Here is a 21307-nt window from a genome sequence, read left to right as displayed (position 1 = left end):
ACGAATGATCAGCTTATTAACAGGCTGAAATTTGTGTTTTATTTATGGCCAGATGTGGTTGCTCATGCCTATAATCCCAACACTTTGGGAGGCTGAAGCCAGGAATTTGAAACCAACCTGGCCAACATACAGAAACCCTGTCTTCTACTAAAAACACAAGAATTAGCTGGTCATGGTGGCACATGCCTATAATTCTAGCTACTTAGGAGGCTGGGGTGGGAGAACTGCTTGAACCTGGGAAGCAAAGATTGCAGTGAGCCGAGATAGCACCACTGCACTCCAGCCTAAGTGACAGAGCAAGAGACTCTGTCTCAAAGGGGAAAAAAAGTTATTTATGTTTCTAACTAGGGACATTTAGCAGCACATTTTACAGAAAATAGGTTTCATTTCAATGTCAAATGATACTTCTTTATGGCTGTCATTAGAGAACTGAAAATACTTGCAAATACAGTATATTTGGTAATTTCATCTTCTGATCTAGAGCTAATCAAAGTTGTCAGCAAAATTAATGTTAAGGTCAACAACTCTTAACTCATGAAAACCTGAGGGAGACGTGCTATTAGGACTATGTTATAACTGAGAAACTGTTAAATGCCTTCTCATACTCCTCTAATGGAGACAACCCAAGTTTCAGAGAAACAGTTTATAAGACACTGTATAACACAGTGAAGAGCACTGTGCAAATATCTGGCATATGCAACTTTGTTAGCATGAAATGGGTAATATCAAATACAGTACCTACTATTGCTGTGGCACTCCAATTTAGAAGAGGTATACTGTACCAACTTTGCTTTCCAGCCACAGAAAGGACCAAGTATGAAGTTCTATAAACACCATTCCCCCTTAATTGAGGAACTAGTAATCGAAATACATACAAACTGATCTGCTTATTCACTATTTACCTGGCCATTCAAAGTAATAAAATTTTAAAAGTAAATGTTATGTTGAAAAAAGTCAAGGGCAAAGCAAGATGCTATCCAAACAAATTATGTGTCTCTGAACAAAATAAATGTTTCTTTCCTTTCAAATAAGAAAAAAAGAGAACTCAAAAATTCAGCAATAAAAGTGTACATGATTCACATCAATCGCAGTGATGGTATATGATGGAATAGGAAAAAATAAGTTACAAGTCATAGGTCAAATTTTTTTTCATATCCCTGCCTGTACTGCAGCTTGTGAACTCTAGAACTTTCATAGACTTTCTGAAAGCTGAAAATAATCCAGCAACTTGCACAGAGAACCTCATAAACAGTTCCTGAGGTACCATAAGCACCTGTTTCCAGCGTGTTCCAGCCATGGCTGGTTAAGTGGAATGTCCAGGGCACCAAAATAGGGCAAAAGCACCCAGGCACAGCCCAAGACAGCTAGCTTACCCCAAGGCTGTGTTTGACAGGGATCTGGGAACTGGAGAGGACGGAGGAGGAGGCAGGGTACAGCCTCGGCCCTTTGGCCCCGCACTCTCCAGCAGGTATCCATCCTCCCGCCCGCGCCCCGCCGCGAGGGGTACTCACAGCTCTGGTCTCGTAGAGAACCAGCTTCTGGACCGAGCTGATGATGGGGGCGGCGGCCGTGGGCATGGCGTTGGCAAATGAGGGCCCCACAACAGGGCACCAGCCGCCGGACCGCCCCAGGAGACTAGGCGAGAAAACGCCTCAGACCCTGGACATGAAGTCTAGCCAGGAACAACACCGCCTGGGTGGTAAAGCTACAGATGATCTGCTGTTTCCGGATCCCGGCGCCCCGCCTCCAGGCAAGCCCCGCCCCTCACGGCGGGAGCGGGGCTGGAGGACGTACCATAGACTGGTCGGGTAGAGGCTTCCAGGACCTGAGTGCTGTCGAGAGAGGAAGCGAAGGGCGCCATCTTTGGTAAGGACAGGAGGAAAACGTGGGCGGAGAGAAAGTCGACAGATTAATCCTCCCTCTCTTTGGATTGGGTAGCTTCTTTTCAAAAGGGTTCTACCAGTTGCAGGATAGATCCTTTCCCACGTTGGTCTGTGTTTTCCACGCCTACTGCTGCTCATTTTCCTGGAAGCCGGCCCTCTGCCAGTCCTTCACTAAGTATCAGTTTTCCCCTCACTTCTAATCTATGTTGTACCGATGCTGTGTGGCCCAAGGAATTGTTTTAAAACCACCTAAAGCTGGAAAGTGTGGCTTTGCCACAGGTTTGTGCCTGAGGCTAGCCACTTGAAGTTCTTGACAGACTCGAGCGCGGTGTGTGGGAGCCGCGCCTGAAAGGAGGTTTCTTCATATCATGTGTGCGACATAAATGGGCATGTGTGTACCCTCTCTTCCATATTTGTGAAAATGAGCGTATTTTAATTATGAATACTAAATTAGGTACAAAAGTGACTATTTCGAATTAAAAAAGAAATGCAATGAACTACAGCCCCGCCTTCCGAGGCCCCGCCCTCCAAGTTGCCGGTGCGCGGCGGCCCAACAGTCTCCCCGGCAACCGCCCAACAGCACCGCGGAGCCCCTTAGAGGCGGCTGCTGTCCCGCAGAGTGTCCGCTTCGGCCAGGTAAGGAGCCTTCTCGTGGCCGGCGGTGTGGTGGTCCGCCCTGGTGGCATCTTGGTATCTGTTGCACTCAACTCCGCCTCCTGCAGGAACCCTAGACCAGCTCCTTTTCTTGCAAAGCGGTCTCTTTGTAAATCCACTTTTTAAAACCATATCTTCTTTCAACCAGTGAAGTATTTAGTCCACAAATATTTACTGAACACCTACTGCAAGAGTATAAGATGTAGGGGAGAGGTAGCTATCCTAACTTAGGCGGCAATGCTAGGTTTCCCAGGAGACGTGCCACCTCTAAACCTCAGAATCTATGCTAGAGGGCTTCTCAACTGCTAAGTGTAAAAAAACTTTTTAAAAATTAAAGAATTATAGCATACACAGATAACATGTATACCAAAGATCATATTGTAAGTTCAAATTTGAGAAATCACAAAAATTTTAAAGATATACTTAATTCTATGGTTTTGTGTGCTTTCCCCCTACAGCTTGGTACTCCTTTTATTAAGAACTAGAAAGATGACGGTGTCCTTTCTGGCATTTTGCATTGACTTGGACATTTTAACTGGGAAAAAATAATTAGCTGTGTTCTATTTCATAATGAAACCAACTTTTCTGAATATTGGTTAAATATCTGCACAATGTTTTTATTTAGGGTAGCAACTCTTAAAATACCTGTAGGATTCTAGTCTTCAATTATTATGGTTTAGCCCTTACATTTTGACTTTGTCTTAGTTTCTTTCTCCGGGAAGCAAATCTTAAGACAAAACTTTAAGGGCAAGTTGTTTATATGGGACGTAATCCCAGAAAACAGCAGCAGGGAGGAGAAGAAAACTGATAAAGGGAATATTACCAAAGAAGTTTCTTTGTGGGCTGAATTCACTAGGGAATACTGGGAGGCATGTCTCAGTTATCCCCTCTTAAGGGGCAAGGAAGCTGGAGTATTTATGTGCTAACTCCCATCAGTTATTGGATGAAGCCTAGTATGACAGAACATTGATTCCCTAGAACTTCCAGTCTACCCTATGTTTAGGGAGAGTAGGTTCTGGCAGCTGGAGAGAGCCCTTAGGCAAAAAGTCGCATGTGCTGACGTTTTGGAAGTTGGGCTGGTCATGCATAGAAAAGGTATATGTCAAGTCGATATGGGGAAGGCACTAATAGCAGTTGCTACATTCCACCCTTTTCAGCACTCACATCCACTCTTTCCCCACATCAAGTTCACACCATCCCACCCTGATTCTTTAAGGTAGTGGCTAGTCTTAATTTTTAAAGGGACTTACAAAAATAAAAGATTAATGGGACAAGCTGCAGAATCCACTACTGCAATAAATCTGAGGTCTGTAATTGATCACCTCCGTCCTCTACCATCATTCTAGATTTTCCTTACTCTTGGCCAGCACTTCTGCTGGCCTGTTTGCCCAGTAGGATAATGAGGAGTGCAAGCCCTTGGTTACTGTGTCATTGTCAGGTTTTAGTTGCTGCAATTACGCATTCACTGGACATGAAAACATTAAAAGGTGTCTCAGAGAATCCCCTGAGTTCAAGAAATGCATCCCCTATCCCAATTAGGTAGCAGTTTATGGCCATACCACCCTGAACACCCCCAATCTCACCCAGTTACATAGCATCAACCCTATCTCCATCTGCCAGTGCAAAGACTCCTTATGGGCTTGTGGAGTCAAAAATGACAAGGTGGCAGCAGTCGTCTTAAGATTTAATGAAAACTTTACTGGGTGCCCTGATATAACCGTCTCTCCCATCCACCAGACCCAGGACCTCTTGTCCAGAAGTGAGGTGCAAATTTCCCATCAATTACAAAGAGTATTGGTGAGAGGGGCCACTCCTACTTCCAGCCCTTGATTCAAAGCATATTCTTCATCTTGAAGTACATTGTCTCAGTCCCAAGCTAGTGCCTTAGCTGTGCCTTTAAGAGGCCATTCCAACATTCTGTCAAACCAGCAACTTCTAGGTGAGGTGGTATATAAAAAGGTCCTCTGATCCAAGGCAGATCAGAGATCTCATAAAGGTAAATGAGACATACTCTAAACCTTTAGGTAGTGGTGCTGGCCAAGGCACTGCAGGTAGGAAAGACAAGCCCATATTAGGAGCACATGTCAGGTGTTCCTTCAAAGGTGAAGGGGTCCTGTGTAATCAAATTGTCATTGAATTAATGTTTTGTCTCCTAAAGGGGTTGTACCATGTTGAGGGCTGAATATGAACAGGTCTCTTCCATGAACAGGTAGAACATTCAGCAGCAATAGTAGCTAAACCAGCCTGGTGAAAGGGTGCCCTGTTATGAGCCCATGCCTAGCCTTCATCACCTTCATCCCTGTCACCATGCTGACTTTGTTTACGAACCCATTATACAACCATTGAGGTGACCAGGAGCAAAGACTGGCTGGTGTCTACTGGTTAAATTATCCTGTCCACCTGGTTTTCCAGTACCTCTTCTGAAGTGGATGCTTTCTGAGATACAAATGTCTACGTATTTTACATCTACTTATATTAGTTTTCTATGCTGCATAGCAAATTACCACAAATTTAGCAGCTTAAAACAACACACATATGTGATCACAGAGTTTCCATGGCCAGGTGCCCTGGCATCACTTGGTTGGGTCATCTGCTCAGGGTTTCCCAAGGCAGCAGTCTGTTGTTGGCTGAGCTGTGCCTCCATCTGGAGACTTGACCAGGGAAGAATCCACCCCCAATCTCATTCATATGGTTGGCAACCATCATCATTTTGTGGTTGTAGGACTGAGGTCCCTGTTTTCTTAATGGCTGTTGGCAGGGACTGCTCTCAACTCCTGGATGCCACCCACTATTCCTCATCATGTGGTCCTCTCACAACCTGACAGCTTACTTCCAAGCCAACAGGAAGTTTCCCTCTAGTTCCCTAAGATGGGGTCTTTTATAATGTAACATACTCATGAGACAGACATTTTATCACCTTTGCTGTATTTAGAAGCAAGTTACAGAACCCACTCCCATTCAAGGGAAGGGGATTATATAAGGGTATGACTCAATAGAGGTGAGATTAGGGTATATTTGCAACACAACCCTCATAGGCCCAATCACATGCTTCTTCCCCAGAACTCTTTCTCTTACCTTGTGATCTTGTACTTTCTAGGCCCTTGATGAAGCCATTTAGCATTCTTTTCCAAACTGAGGGCCTAGGAATACTGCTTAAAGCTCTGCCTGCCAGGAGGATTTCCCCTAATCACCATATTTCAGGGCTACTTGTGAGAGGAACTAAAGTCTGGAAGCATTTTAATTGCAGCTTGTACCAATATATTGTGATTCATCCATGAATTTTGTTTTCATATTCTGTCAGCTCTTCTTAGGGAATTCCACATGAGGTGTAAGCTAAAAGAGACATTGGTGCATGAGACAGGTGACATGGGTGTCTGGGCTGCTTATTTATGAAATTTATTTGTGCCCTGAAGACCTGTTTGAGCCAATCCCAGTGTTCCATTTTTATCATTTAATGAGTTGCTGCTGTGCCTGCCTGACTTTAGGACTTGATCTGCCTGACATAACCAATTCATAGTGGGCACTTCCAGTTGCAGAGTCACTTGATATCCCATGACCATTCATCCTCTATCAGGCATTCATTCTCTATCAGAGCCCACGAGCATGCCAAGAGCTGCTTTTTGAGTGAGGAATCATTCTCTGCTGCAGAATGTGAGGATTTACAGTGAGAGGCCCCTGTTTTGGCTTTCCTAACACTCCAAAAGGTATCCTTACATACCACAACATTGTGGGACTTAGCATTGTGGGATGTAGCCAGATATATGGCCCAGGAAACAAAGCCTCTCGTGCTGCAACCTAAAACTACAGAGCTCTTTCTTACTGTGGGCCCCACTCAAAAATGACAGCTTTCCATGTCACCCATTAAATGCATCAAAACAGTATTCTTAAGTGTGCTTCATGCTCTCTTTGAAAACTAAAGAGGCCTACAAAATACTGTGCCTCTTTTTTAGAGGTAGAAGGTACAAGGTACAGTAACCCATCCTTTACCTTGGACAGAATATTGCAGACCATTGGCCTTTTAAAACTTTACCAAAGTACTAAGACCTTTAATCTTTGTAGGTTTATCTCTCACTTTATGCTGCTTATGTATCTTTATAAGGGGATCCAGGACACTGGCCACTTCCTGCTTACTAGGTCTGATATTGTGGTTCAAGACCCCTTTATACTATATTGTCACAAACAGCAGGAGAGTCCTTGGGTAAGACTGGATGTTCACTGTCACGGTTCTAAGTCAATACAAATAGCTTCTGATTCTCTTTCTTGATGGAAATTGAAAAGAATGCACACACTGCCATATCATTAGGTACATAAAAGTCTGTGTCGATCTAGTAAAGACCTCATCTGCATAGCAGTTGCAACTGAGACTTCCAGCTTGTTAAATTTACAGAAGCTTACCCTCATCTGTTGTGCTCGGTCTGGCTTCTACAAAAGAAAGACTGAAGAAATAAGCAGGACTATACATCTTTTAAATTGTTGTTGGTATCACTCTTCATTCAAAATGATTTGCTCTTGGTATCTTGCCCAGGGGTAGAGGAACCAATATGCAATGTCATGAGCTTCCATTTGGCCTTTTCTACCACAGTGACTGTCACTGCATAGGCAGGGAATCACTGTGAAGGTTTTGCCATTTGCTATCCCAGTTATTCTCTCAAAGACCAGAAAAATAACCATGGGGTGATCCCACAGACCCATTGGATCCACTGTAAGACAGACTGCAGCCAAGTCTTTATTTATTACTGGCTCTCAATTTGTCCTGACTCTAACAGGGGGCCATGATAGCATTTGGAAAGTGTCAGCTAGACCCTGTGTCCAACGGCTCTTGAAAAAGAATATTCCAGTTTCTACGGTGTATACTTCTCCACTTAGTAGGGTCTCTTAGAGAAGGATTTGTAAATCACTATTGTAAACACTTGCAGTGTTGCAGACTCCTTTCTTTTTTTTACCTATTATTCATTTTCATTATTGTTATTATTCATGTCAAAATTTTTTACTGCTTTCCAAACAGTTACAGTGATTCAATCTCTGTAATCCTAACTCACTGAGTTATTTGGAAACATGACAGTTTTAAAAGCCACTGTGAATGACTAATATCAACAGAGAAAAGAAGACATTCATTCATTGTTCTGGGAATAATTGTTTGTTTTGTTATTCTCAATTGGTGTTGGCCAAGTTGGGGAGAGGGAAGCAGAGATTTAGGTAGTGCTGGTTGCTTTCTGTTAAGGCCTGTCCATCACACTGTGATATCAACTTGTTGGAACAGAAATCCACCAGCCTAGGCTAAGTCCTAGCCACGTGAGGCGGGTTTTAAGTGCTTCAGAATATGAAAGTTTGGACAAGAAATTCATCTGAATGGGAATGTTTGTTAGATTTTCCCTATGCTCAGCTGGTAGGCCAGCTCTGGTGAAGTCATTAGGAAATACTTGGAGCCAAGTTGAGCCTCTTCTGACTTTAAGGGGAAGGCTCTCAAGATAGTGACCTAGGAAAGTTACTAGTCCGAGACTGTTGAGACATGCCTAACCAAAGACATTCTCAGCAGGTCATTCCTCTGAAATGTACATCCTGGATCTTCCCCCAACATGACCAGGCATAGAATGCCAAAGCAGTAGAACAAACTGAAGGGACCTGGCCCCACCCCATCCCTCACTCTATAGAAGAGGAACCATGGCCCAGAAAGAAGTGCATTGTCCCAGCTCCCAGGACAGTTAAGACAGAGTCCAATGAGAACCAGGTCACGGCCCACTCTTGAGGGCTTCTAATCTCCCTTTCAATAAGTGGGTTCTGGGACTGAAAATTGAGCAATGAATTATGATTTTTTACTGTGGCTACTGACATCAACCCTTGGTGCACTTGTTCTTTATCTTTTTTAGGTATGTAAGTTAATCAACACTCTCAATGACTGCTCATTAATTTCACCACTAAGAATGCCATGATTTAGCACCATCACCAGAGATCGCTGTATTACATGTTCCCTTCTGGGCTTGCTTCCCATTATCATGATTATATTTACATTGCACCTGTCTTCTGCTCTTCCAGAACCTGTCATCCCCACTGACACATGGGAACCCAGCATCATAGCAGCTTCTCCCCTACCTTCATCCCTGGCCTACAAAGCATATAATCCCTGAGTTTCTTAATGATGCCAGCGCCCCCTTAACTAGTTCATTTATTGCCTTAATGAAGGGAGTGTTTTCTGGCCATCCCAAAGAGCAGAGTCATCTCAGAAGTTTTTTGTCATCCCATAATAAATTTATTCTAACATGCCACCTCTGCCAGCCTTTGACATCTTCCTCTACACCATGCCAAGACAGCTCTGGCACTTCCAGCTCATTTACTGTAAGCTATTTTTTTTCCAAGCTTCAAGGAACCTTATGATTAGTGAATTAAGACTGGCTCCAAGTGTCCTTGCCAGGATGTTAAACCATGAGTTGTGGGAGAGAGCCCACATGTCAGTAAACTTTTATCCAGTCTATATTCCCTGACCCTGCAGCAGATGCCTCACAAGACAATACTGGCCCTCCACAAAATCTGTCTTTATCTTCCGTTTTAACTTCTAGAGCAATAACTGGGGTAGAGTATCAGCTCAGCCTGAGGAGGTACTAGTACAGGAAGAAAGGTATTATTCACCTAAATAGCTATAGGACCTGTCCATGATGTAACACAGGAAGGAAGAGAACATGCCTGTGAAAAGATCCTGACTTTTAAAGTCTAGTCTGTCAAAATGTGCTTTTTAACTAGAGTTACTGGCATTACTGATTTATTTCTGCCATCTTATTTTACTTTCATTTGTCCTATTTAAAATTTTTCTATTTTTGTCTCTCCTTTTTTGACTGTTTTTTCCCCTTTACTCATTCCATCTTTCTCTTTCTGTTTGTCTGAAAATGTACTATCTGTATCTGTTTAATGTCATTACCTAGATAGGAGAATGTACATTTGATAAAGTCTTATTTTTTTATCTGCAGCTCCAGCTCCAGTGAGATTTTTTCTTTTTTTCTTGTTTTTATTTTATTTTATTTTATTTTTTTATTTGCCACTCCTGGTAAAGTCTTTAACCAATATGTTTACACTCCTCTGAAAAATGCAAGGGCATTAGGATGCTTTAACTTTGGCCCCCTCCTCCCAATATGTATGCTACCATTTCCCATTATTTTACTTCTTAGTTTTCTTTTTAAACCTCAAAAACCAAGCATTATTGTTTTGTATAATAAATGTTTGTTTAGATTTCTCAATGACTTTGCTCACTCTGTGTGTGTGTGTATGTGTGTGTGTGTGTGTGTGTGTGTGTGTGTGTGTGTGTGTGTTAGGCCTATTGACAGGGATTGCTTTTTCTCTCCCTGAAGAGGATCCCTTAGAATCTTTAGTGAACATGTGCTGGCAATTAGCACTCTGTTTTTGCCTAACTGAAAATACTTCATTTTTGCCCTTGTTCTTGATATACAGTTTCTCTGAGTATACAATTCTACCTTGAAAATATATGTTTCTCTTAACTCAGCATTGCTGCCAAGGTCACTTATTGGTTTAATTGCTGCTCTTTTTGCAGCACGCTCTCTTTTCTTCTAGGTTCGCTTTTAAAGTTATATTAATCTTTGGTATTATACAGATTTACCATTTTGTTTCTTCATGTAGATTTCTTTTTTTAAAATAATTTTATTTTAAGTTTCAGGATACATGTACAGGACATGCAGGCTTGTTACATAGGTAAACGTGCCATAGTGATTTGCTGAATCTATCATCCCATCATCTAGGTATTAAGCTCTGCATGCATTAGCTATTTATCCTGATGCTCTCCCTCCCCGCCCCTCCACCAGGCCCCAAAGTATGTTGTTCCCCTCCCTGTGTCCATGTGTTCTTATTGTTCAGCTCTCACCTATAAGTGAGAAGATGCAGTGTTTGGTTTTCTGTTCCTGTGTTAGTTTGCTAAGGATAATGGCTTCTAGCTCCATCCATGTCCTTGCAAAGGCCATGATCTCGTTCTTTTTTGTGGTTGCATAGTATTCCATGTTGTGTATGTACCACATTTTCTTTATCCAGTCAACCATTGATGGGCATTTGGGTTGATTCCATGTCTTTGCTATTGTGAATAGTGATGCAGTGAACATATGTGTGCATGTATCTTTATAATAGAATGATTTATATTCATTTGGGTATGTACTCAATAATGGGATTGCTACGTCAAATGGTATTTCTGGTTCTAGGTCTTTGAGGAATTACCACACTGTCTTCAACAATGGTTGAACTAATTTACATTCCCACCAACAGTGTAAAAGCATTCCTATTGCTCTACAGCCTAGTCAGCATCTGTTGTTTCCTGACTTTTTAACATTGCCATTCTGACTGGTATGAAATGGTATCACATTGTGGTTTTTATTTGCATTTCTCCCTCGTGATCATGGATGTTGAGCTTTTTTTCATATGTTTGTTGGCTGCATAAATGTCTTCTTTTGAGAACTGTACATGTCCTTTGCCCGCTTTTTAATGGGGTTGTTGGGATTTTTTCTTGTAAATTTAAGTTTCTTGTAGAGTGTAGGTATTGGGCTTTTGTCAGATGGATAGGTTGCAAAAGTTTTCTCCCATTTTGTAGGTTGTCTGTTCACTCTGATAATAGTTTCTTTTGCTGTGCAGAAGCTCTTTAGTTTAATTAGATCCAATTTGTCAATTTTTGCTTTTGTTGAAATTGCTTTTGACATTTTCATCATGAAATCTTTGTCCATACCTATGTTCTGAATAGTATTGCCTGGATTTTCTTCTAAGGTTTTTATACTTTTGGGTTTTACATTTAAGTCTTTAATGCATCATGAGTTAATTTTTTGTATAAGGTATAAGGAAACAATCCAGTTTCAATTTTCTGCATATGGCTAGCCAGTTTTTCCCAGTGCTATTTATTAAATAGGGAATCCTTTCCCCGTTGCTTGTTTTTGTCAGATTTGTCGAAGATGAGATAGTTTTAGATATGCAGTTTTATTGCTGAGATCTCTATTCTGTTCCATTGGTCTATGTGTCTGTTTTTGTACCAGTACCATGCTGTTTTGGTTACTGTACCCTTGTAGTATAGTTTGAAGTTGAGAAGTGTGATGCATATTGTCTTGGCTATTCAGGCTCTTTTTTGGTTCCTTATGAATTTTAAAGTAGTTTTTTTTCTGATTTTGTGAAGAATGTCAGTGGTAGTTTAATGGAAATAGAATTGAATCTATAAATTATTTGGGCAGTATGATCATTTTCATAATATTGATTCTTTCTATCCATGAGCATGGAATGTTTTCCCATTTGTTTGTGTCCTCTCATTTATTTGGGCAGCAGTTTGTAGTTCTCCTTGAAGAGGGCCTTCACTTCCCTTGTTAGCTGTATTCCAAGGTATTTTATTCTCTTTGTAGCAATTGTGATTGAGACTTCTTTCATGATTTGGCTCTCTGCTTGCCTATTGGTGGTGTATAGGCATCCTTATTATTTTTGCACATTGATTTTGTATCCTGAGACTTTGCTGAAGTTGTTTATCAGCTTAAGAAGTTTTTGGGTTGAGACAAAAAAGGGTTGGGTTTGTTCCTGACCTCATGATCTGCCCTCCTTGGCCTCCTAAAGTGCTGGAATTACAGGCATCAGCCACCATGTCTGGTGAAGGATTTTTCATGTCTCTGGATATAGTTTATGTCATTGGCAGAGACAATTTGACTTCCTCTCTTCTTTATGTCCTTGTGTACTCGATATTTAGCTCCCACTTGTAAGTGAGAACATGTAATATTTGGTTTTCTGTTCCTGCATTAGTTTGTTTAGGATAATGGCTTCCAGCTTCATCCATATTGCTGCAAAGGACATGATCTTATTTTTCATGGCTGCATAGTATTCCATGGCATGTATGTACCACATTTTGTTTATCTAGTCTACCACTGATGGACATTTTGGTTGATTCCATGTCTTTGCTGTTGTGAGTAGTGTGATGAACATACATGTGCGTGTATGCAAAGAACATTATCTTGTTTCTTTTTGCTATATCATTTTAACTAAATATTTAATAGTTCTAATAATACTATTATTTTGTTAATATTTTATCATTTCCACTTTAAAATTTTCTTTGATCCAGTAATACTTAGAAGAATATTGTTTTCTTTTTTCTTTTTAATTTTCAACAATTAGGGGTTTTTAAAACTACTTTTATCATTATTTTTAACATATTTTATTGTGATCAAGAGATATTTCTCATGCTATTTTACTGTTTACATAATACAAATATTCAGTGGGTATATATATTTTATGAGTATAAATATGTAAATAGTTTATAAGTGCTTGAAAACAAAACATAGTCTTTGTGCAAAAACAAATAAAAAACTTATGACCTTATTTATTTCTGATTGACTCCAAAAGAGTTGGACTGAGTTGAAACCTGTTCATGTTAAAATATTGAGGACTCAAGCTTCTGTGCCTATAAATCCACTTAAGAGCTCAAAATAGCAAAAGGTTTCTGAAAACAACTTTAAAATAAATATATGTTCTTACAGACATTTATAAAATATTACAAAAGAAAAAATGTAAAACTACGTTACTTTTGGAAAAGTTTTCTTCATGAAATTAACTGAAGCTTCCTAAAATATGAAAATATGAATCTAATAAATTAGCCAACGTTACCTTTTCTATTTCTGGTAAAATTTATGCGTGCACCTATGTTGTATGTGCATATATAACATATTTTACTTTAATTTGGTTTTTAATATAATACACACAAATGTATGTATTTATACATATATATTTACTTTATCCTTAAGTTAGTCTTTCAGAAACACTTTGAGCTCTCTTTCATACAACATATAGTTTCATTTTGTTTTTGTCTCTAAGAGCTTACTATTGTTTTTATAGATGAGTTAAACTTATTTACAATTACTGACAAAATTCATGTGTTTAATGAAATGACTTTTGGGATAAGAAATGACTTCTGGGATAAGAAAATTCACAGGTTATTTTAGTTGTTCCTAGCCATCTACTCCAACCAAATTAGGCAAGTTAACAATCTTACCCTTTTTTATTGTAGTATTTTGTATCATGACTTCTCAAGAGAAGACAGAAGAGCATCCTTTTGCAGATATATTTGATGAAGATGAAACTGAAAAGAATTTTTTGTTTTCCAAACCTGTTTGCTTTGTTGTATTTGGGAAACCAGTAAGTTATTTCTTATTATTTGGTATAATTCTTTTATTTTTAAAATCACAATTTTTTAAGTTACCATATAAGAATAAAAACCACATATTGTGCTAATTTTTTGAGTGCCTGACAAGCTTTCATTAAATGACTTAAAATCTGACATAATATTGGTTATAAATTTGTAACTTTCTTCTTATATGTTATAATTGAGTAGGAACCCAGGTTGTATTTAAATTTGCTTTTATATTATGAGGAAATTAACGCACCAAAACACTGTACATGACAACTGTTAGTAATGTGTGATCTGAGGTTATTTCAGACTTGATTTGCATATAAAACTTCCGTTGCAATTTGTTGTGAGGCTCTGGACATGTGAAGATAGGACACCATCAAGAAGAGCCAGGAAGTTCTGTTAATATGAGATCCTGAGAGGCACTGTGCCTTAGGCTTTACCTACAGCTTGTTAGAGGACCTATGTATTGTCTTTCCACAAAGGGGAAGAAATCAAAATGGCTGTTGTAATAAAGTTTGCTTTTCTAGACAGTTCTAGTGAGGATCTCTAGATAAGAGCTACTGACAGCCACTAAGCTGGTTAATTAAAGAGCCTCTCCAGAACAGCAGAGATTAAGAACTGGATCCCATCCTTGACTTATTTTATGTGGACCCTTGGACATGTACCAATAAATAGTTCCAGCAACTTTTACTATGTTTGTAAAAACATAATAGGGTTTAAAAAGTCAACAGTGAAAGCAACCAGCTGTAAATGTTACTTCAGCAAAATGACCTGTTATCTTTAAAGTATGATACTTTCCAAAGATGTCAGTTAAAAAGGATCTTTTTGCTCATCAAAATTACTAAATGGAAGCCTGTCAAAACAGTCATGATTATAAACTTTAGAAAGGAAATAAAATGATGACTCTCCAATATAATCACAATGATTTATAATCAAAATTATAAAATTTGACAGTTAAAAGAGTGCAATACCATAATGGTATAGCTTCCTGATTTTAGGACTATCTACTTAATTTTAAAAAGTTTATTTATGTTACTTTAGGAGATGTGGCATATGCAGGAATTAGTAGAGAAACTAAATTATACGTATCTAGGGTCTACTTTTCATTTTTATCGGAAAATTACTTTATAACATTGATGTAACAGTAACTAGCAATAAAATATTTAAAAATTGGTATATCTGTTTCACTGGCAAGTGATTGTTCTATTGGGCTTTAAATAACATTTTTCTTTTTAAGGGTGTTGGGAAAACAACATTAGCCCATCACATAGCACAGGCATGGAAATGTATTCGTGTTGAAGGTAAATTTTATCTTTTTTTCTCCAGTATTTTATTATGAATACTTTCAAATGTGCATAAAATGGAGATAATTATACAGTGAACACCCATATACCCACCATCTGTAGTCTGTGATTAACATGTTGCTATATTTGCTTTATCACATGTTTATCCATCTATCAACCTAGTGAATATTATCTGTTTGGGTTTTTAATTTATATTTAATTTAATTATTTATTTTTATTTTCTTTGTTTTTGTAGAGACAGGGTCTCGCTTTGTTGCCCAGGCTGGTTTCAAACTCCTGGACTCAAACAATCTTCCCACCTTGGCCTCCCAAAGTGCTGGGATTACAGGTGCAATATATGAGACAATGGGTTGATGTCTTTATGTATAAATTTTTTAATTAATAAAACTATTTGTGCCCTAATAGAAAAATAAGTAAAAGAATGAATAGGAAATACATAAAAGTAGAAATAAAAATAAACAATATAAGACAAAAAGAGTTTAACATCATTCTAATAAATGTTAATTAAAATAACACTGATCTATACTTGCCTACCAAATTGGCAGTGAATCTTTACAATTACGACAATCACTGTTGGTAAGGATGTTATGAAATGGGCATTCCATATGCCATTAGTAAAATTGTAATCTGATACAATTTTTTTGGAGAACAATTTATAATACATAACACACACGCAACTCTAAAATTGTCCTCTTTCTTTGATCAAAAAGTTTACTTCTAGGAAATCTTAAAGAATACCAAGCATCTCATAGATTATTAACAGCTAATGACATAACAACTCTCTTGGGTCTTCCCCTGGGTCATGCCCCTTTCATTCCTATCCCAGGATATGCTTCATGAGGGAATGATACATTTCCTCTTATAAAGGAAACAAATCATTGGAATTTCAGCCTCAAGACCTCTCTTACTAGTTAGTATTTACTCATTTTAACATTTCTTGATTCATTTGTTTTTACACCATCTGCAAAACTAGTGGGCTTTGAATGTAGGGTGGTTATGAATATCTGGATTAATTAATACCAGTGCATACTTTTGTAACTGTACTTAATGATTTAGAAATCACTGTCATATACACCACCTGATTTCATCCTTACATTCTATTGTACACTACACAGTACATGTGCATCCAAGATGCAGAGGTGTTTACAAAGTTATCTTCCTCAATATTCTTTATATTTTATTTTATTTTTAATTTTTATTTTGAGACAGGGTCTTACTCTGTCACCCAGGCTGGAGTGCAGTGACATGATCACGGCTCTCTGCAGCCTTGCCCTTGCAGGTTCAAGTGGTTACCCCCACCTCAGCTTCCTAAGTAGTGGGGACTACAGGCATGCACCATCACACCCTGCTAATTTTTTACTTTTTGTAAAAATATGGTCACCCGCTGTTGCCCAGGCTGGTCTCAAACTCCTAGGCTCAAGCAGTCCTCCTACCTTAGCCTCCTAAAGTGCCGGGATTGCAGGCATGAGTCACCATATCTGCTTCTTCAAGATTTTTAAGCTAGTAAGTGGCAGAGACAAGTTCTCTATGGAATACATTCTGCTGCTTCTGCTTTTTTTAGGCTTTTGCATTGTAAACTATAAAGTGATGCACAAATGTTAATCTTTGTTATCAGTTACAAGACACTAGAAAGTGTTTCTTATTTTGGCGATCCTAATATCAGTCTGTATTAATATTTTGAATTCATGTTTTAGCTTTGCCAATTTTGGAAGAACACATTGCTGCTGAAACCGAATTAGGAGTTATGGTAAACAAATCTAAATATCAAAGTAACTATGATTACAAAAAAAAGCTCTGTTTCATAGATATATTATATAGTAATGTACAATATCTATGCTTGTCCTTAGTTGCAGTCAATGTTGATCAGCGGTCAAAGCATTCCAGATGAACTTGTCATAAAGCTAATGTTGGAGAAGCTCAATTCCCCAGAAGTCTGTCACTTTGGTATGTTTATTTTAACACATTTACAGCCCACAAAGCAGCCTTAAAACTCATGCTTTACCTGAGGCACAAATAGTTTCTGGAGTTGCCTTTTCTTTTGCCTTAGCATAGGAATCTCAGTGTCTATATTCAGTTGAGCAGTTCAGATGGTTTTATTTGCTTGTTTGATTTTATATCCCAGATTGTACATTTGTTTAAAAAATAAGTTTATATGACCCAATCTTCTTTAACATTGTGTTATCCAATAAAAGCATCAGAAATCTGCTGTGGTCCATCTTGCAGCACTGCTAACTCTGCTGAATGTTTTCCCATACACCCTGGGTTATATCGCTAAGTTCTGAGAGTGGCTAGGGTTCTCTGCATTAATCCACACTTACAAGGCAGGAATGGAAAGTGAAATGGCACCAGCTTGCTCTTGAGCTCCAGATAGTGTCAGGCTTCAACCTGTTCATCCACTCTGGCCTCTGACTCTGGACCTGAAACCTCTCCCAGCACTCAAATGGATGCTGAGCAAGGGCTTTGGATCTAATTTATCAAGACAAAGACCACTGAAGCTCAAAATGATTAAAAAGAAAAGAGCAAACTCTAAGACCTCTGCAAAAGAAGAGAAGAATAAAGACAAGTTTGGGATAAAATCATCCACCTGAAATAGGATTTATTGAATGAAAAAATAAAAATTTAAAAAGTTGCTTTATATTCTCAGCAAGTTAGAAGAGGACATTGAAACTATTAAGAATGCAAGAATAAAAATACAGGAAAGTAAAAACCATAACTGCCAAAGCAAATCAATGATGGAAGCAGCAAAAGCAGCCTTGTCAAACTGTATTTATTGATCTTCATCTATAGATAGAAAAATACCTCTTCACATAGATCATATGTATAGAGAGAGAATACATAGAATGTCCCATATCTATCCACATATGTAGACAGATCTCTATATGGAGATATATATATATATATATATATATATATGGAAATACATATATATATGAAAATACATATATATGTATATCCATTTTATATATATAACATATATATTCATATGTATGGATTATAAATAAATTATAAGTAGATAGGTAAGATTTGCCTATAAACTGCCTACCTATCTATCCACTTATTACCTATTTGTTCAGCAGTGATAAACAGGATGACCTTGGGCAAAATATCTAGAATATGGAAGGCTGGTTAACTAAAAATGCAAACAGGAATCACAGAATTCCAGATTAGGTCAATAAATAACCTCAGAAAGCATAGTATCTGAAACAGAAATATGTATATAGGTAGGCAAGTAAATACCTATTTGTTAACCTCCCTTACCTCTTTATAAATTTAGATTGATTTACATGGCTAGAAAAAAGATGGCATAAATTATAAGTATTAGCAAAAGGAGAAAGAAAAAACACAAAGAAAAAGAAATTCAGTTGTACCTCTCATGGTGTTCATAATGTTTTAGAATTCTTATTAGGTGTTTTAAAATTCTTATTAGAAAATAGTTCAAACAAAAATAGAGAAGTATAGAGATTCTTCCACATGACTCTACCACCCAGGTTTGGCATATGTCCAAAACCAGCTCTAGTCTAATCTCATTTCATCTACACCTCTACTTACTGCCTTCTCTCAACCTATGCTATTTTTAAGCTAATTCATATCAGTTCATCTGTAAAATGTTCCATTTGTATCTCTAAGAGATGAGGACTCTTAAACTATTAACACATTACCATTATCCCACCTAAAAATTAATTGTAATTCCTTGATATCATCTGCTAACCAGTCTGCGGTCATTTCACTAAATACCTCATAGATGCTTTTTAGTTGATTTTTTTTTTTTTTAAGCAGGATCTAACCAGGTTTCAGATATTGCAAGTGACTGGTATGTCTCAAGTCTCTTTAAGTTTCCCCTACTTCTTTCTATCTTCTTGTGTCTTCTCTGTTGAAGGAATGACCTAAAACCATAAAAACCCTAGAAGAAAACCTGGGTAATACCATTCAGGACATAGGCATGGACAAAGACTTCATGACTAAAACACCAAAAGCAATGGCAACAAAAGCTAAAATTGACAAATGGGGCCTAATTAAACTAAAGAGCTTCTACACCACAAAAGAAACTATCATTGGAGTGAACAGACAATCTATAGAATGGGAGAAAATTTTTGCAATCTATCCATCTGACAAAGGACTAATATCCAGAATCTACAAAGAACTTAAACAAATTTACGAGAAAAAACAAACAACCCCATCAAAAGGTGGGCAAAGGATATGAACAGACGCTTCTCAAAAGAAGACATTTATGCAGCCAACAAACGTGAAAAAATCTCATCATCACTGGTCATTAGAGAAATGCAAATCAAAACCACATTGAGATCCCATCTCACACCAGTTAGAGTGGAGATTATTAAAAAGTCAGGAAAAAACAGATGCTGGAGAGGATGTGGAAAAATAGGAATGCTTTTACACTGTTGGCGGGAGTGTAATTTAGTTCAACCATTGTGGAAGACAGTATGGCAATTCCTCAAGTATCTAGAACCAGAAATAACATTTGAGTCAGCAATCCCATTACTGGGTATATACCCAAAGGATTATAAATCATTCTACTATGAAGACACATGTACACGTATGTTTAATGCAGCACTGTTCACAATAGCAAAGACTTAGAACCAACCCAAATGCCCGTCAATGATAGACTGGATAAAGAAAATGTGGCATATATACACCATGGAATACTATGCAGCCATAAAAAAGGGTGAGTTAATGTCCTTTGCAAGGACGTAGATGAAGCTGGAAACCATCATTCTCAGCAAACTAACACGGGAACAGGAAACCAAACACTGCATTTTCTCACTCACAAGTAGTTGAACAATGAGAACACATGGACACAGGGAGGGGAACATCATAAACCAGGGCCTTTTGGGGGCTGGGGGCAGGGGGAGGGATAGCAGTAGGAGAAATACCCAATGTAGATGATGGGTTGATGGGCGCAGCAAACCACCATGGCATGTGTATACCTAGGTAACAAACCTGCACGTTCTGCACATGTATCTCAGAACTTAAATAAATAAATTTTATAAAAAGAAGCAGGTCACTTGTAGAGTTTCTCTCATTCTGGATTTGGCTGATTGCATTCCTCAGTCCCCAATACTTCCTGTATGCTGGTATTGTCCTGGGGGCTGGCAAAGGAAAAGTGATATAAGTGGTTTCTTTAGTCTGGGAGGCCACACTCTCACCATTTGCTTACATGGCCACATTCTAGGCATGCACAAACAAGCTCATTTTAAAGGCTGCAGTGGAGATGGAACCTAAAGCCCTTTCTGCCCAACCACCCCTCATTCATTCTGTAGCATCCCCACAGGAATTTTTTAGAACCTATAACTCTGCTAAATACAGTTTGAAAGTCTTTAACCAAATTCCCAGCAAGCCTTCTCTTTTTGATGGTTACTGTCAACTTGTAGCCTGGTAGCAGAAGCATTTAAGTAAGCCAAGTTGGACACTAAGGTTAATAGCAAGACAAGAAAATCATGATTATAGTTCATATGTCCAAAACCAAGATGACAAGGTCTTTCTTTCTGCCTTTTTTAAGTTAAATTAGATAGCATTGCTTCTCTGGATAGAGCCCAACACAATGTTAGCAGAAAGTAAAGTGATTTAAAAAAAAAATGCTTAAAAGAAATTGTGCATGCCTAAGCATTCAAGTAGGTTTTGAATTACCATGATGATTTTTGGTCTTTTTTAAAAATAAAAGATTGTGGCCAGGTGCAGCACCTGTTATCCCAGCACTTTGGGAGGCCGAGGAGGGCTGACCATGAGGTCAAGAAATCGAGACCATCCTGGCCAACATGGTGAAACCCCGTCTCTACTAAAAATAGAAAAATTAGCTGGCCATGGTGGTGTGCACCTGTAGTCCCAGTTACTCAGGAAATTGAGGCAGGAGAATCACTTGAACCCAGGAGGTGGAGGTTGCAGTGAACTAATATCATGCCACTGCACTGCACCCTAGTGAGAGAGTAAGACTCCATCTCAAAAATTAAAAAAAAAAAAAAATTGTGATAAACATGCTCCAGGTGCTTGGTAACTTTTTTATTATGCTATTCTAGGCATTGCATTAAGATAGTGGTTCTCAAACTTTTCGGGCACAAGACTCCCTTACACTCATAAGAATTGTTGAGGCGAAGGTGGATCCAAGATGGCCGTTTAGGAACAGCTCAGGATTGCAGCTCCCAGTGAAAGCGCAGAGGGTGAGTGGACGCCGTGATTTTATTGCCCACAGACTAGGAAATTCCCGGGCAGAGGTGCTCCACGGTCGTCAGCGCGGCTGTGCCGGCCAGTGCCAGCCAGCGCCGCTGCTTTGCCCAGCGCGGCTGCTTTGCCCCGCGCGGCTGCTTTGTCGGCGCCCC

General features: G+C 38.8%; 2 protein-coding genes across 7 annotated transcripts in view; one reads left to right on the top strand and one right to left on the bottom strand.

The window, feature by feature from the left end:
• The window catches only part of FIG4 (FIG4 phosphoinositide 5-phosphatase), a 134766-nt gene extending 132974 nt beyond the window's left edge, over positions 1-1792 (bottom strand). For 4 of the 5 annotated variants that reach the window (XR_001816099.2, XM_017497419.2, XM_037727440.1 and 1 more), the window contains exon 1: positions 1512-1792. Coding sequence is in view for 3 of the 5 variants with exons in the window: in XM_017497419.2 (XP_017352908.1) it covers positions 1512-1577 (66 nt within the window). In the remaining 2 variants the exon portion in view is untranslated. The remainder of the gene's footprint in view (positions 1-1511) is intronic. The other variant, XM_017497425.2, reaches the window with a different exon arrangement.
• AK9 (adenylate kinase 9) overlaps positions 1765-21307 on the top strand; it is a 209229-nt gene continuing 189686 nt past the window's right edge. Inside the window, exons 1-5 of one of the 2 annotated variants that reach the window (XM_017497427.2) lie at positions 1765-1866; positions 13552-13679; positions 14912-14975; positions 16673-16725; positions 16826-16922. In XM_017497427.2, the coding sequence (XP_017352916.2) occupies positions 13563-13679; positions 14912-14975; positions 16673-16725; positions 16826-16922 (331 nt within the window). In that variant the 5' untranslated portion in view covers positions 1765-1866; positions 13552-13562. The other variant, XM_037727441.1, reaches the window with a different exon arrangement.

The sequence above is a fragment of the Cebus imitator genome, unplaced genomic scaffold (genome assembly GCF_001604975.1).
Source record: "Cebus imitator isolate Cc_AM_T3 unplaced genomic scaffold, Cebus_imitator-1.0 Scaffold231, whole genome shotgun sequence".
Lineage (NCBI taxonomy): Eukaryota > Metazoa > Chordata > Mammalia > Primates > Cebidae > Cebus > Cebus imitator.
The sequence above is the reverse complement of the archived record's forward strand: the minus strand, read 5'-3'. Positions and strand labels throughout refer to the sequence as shown.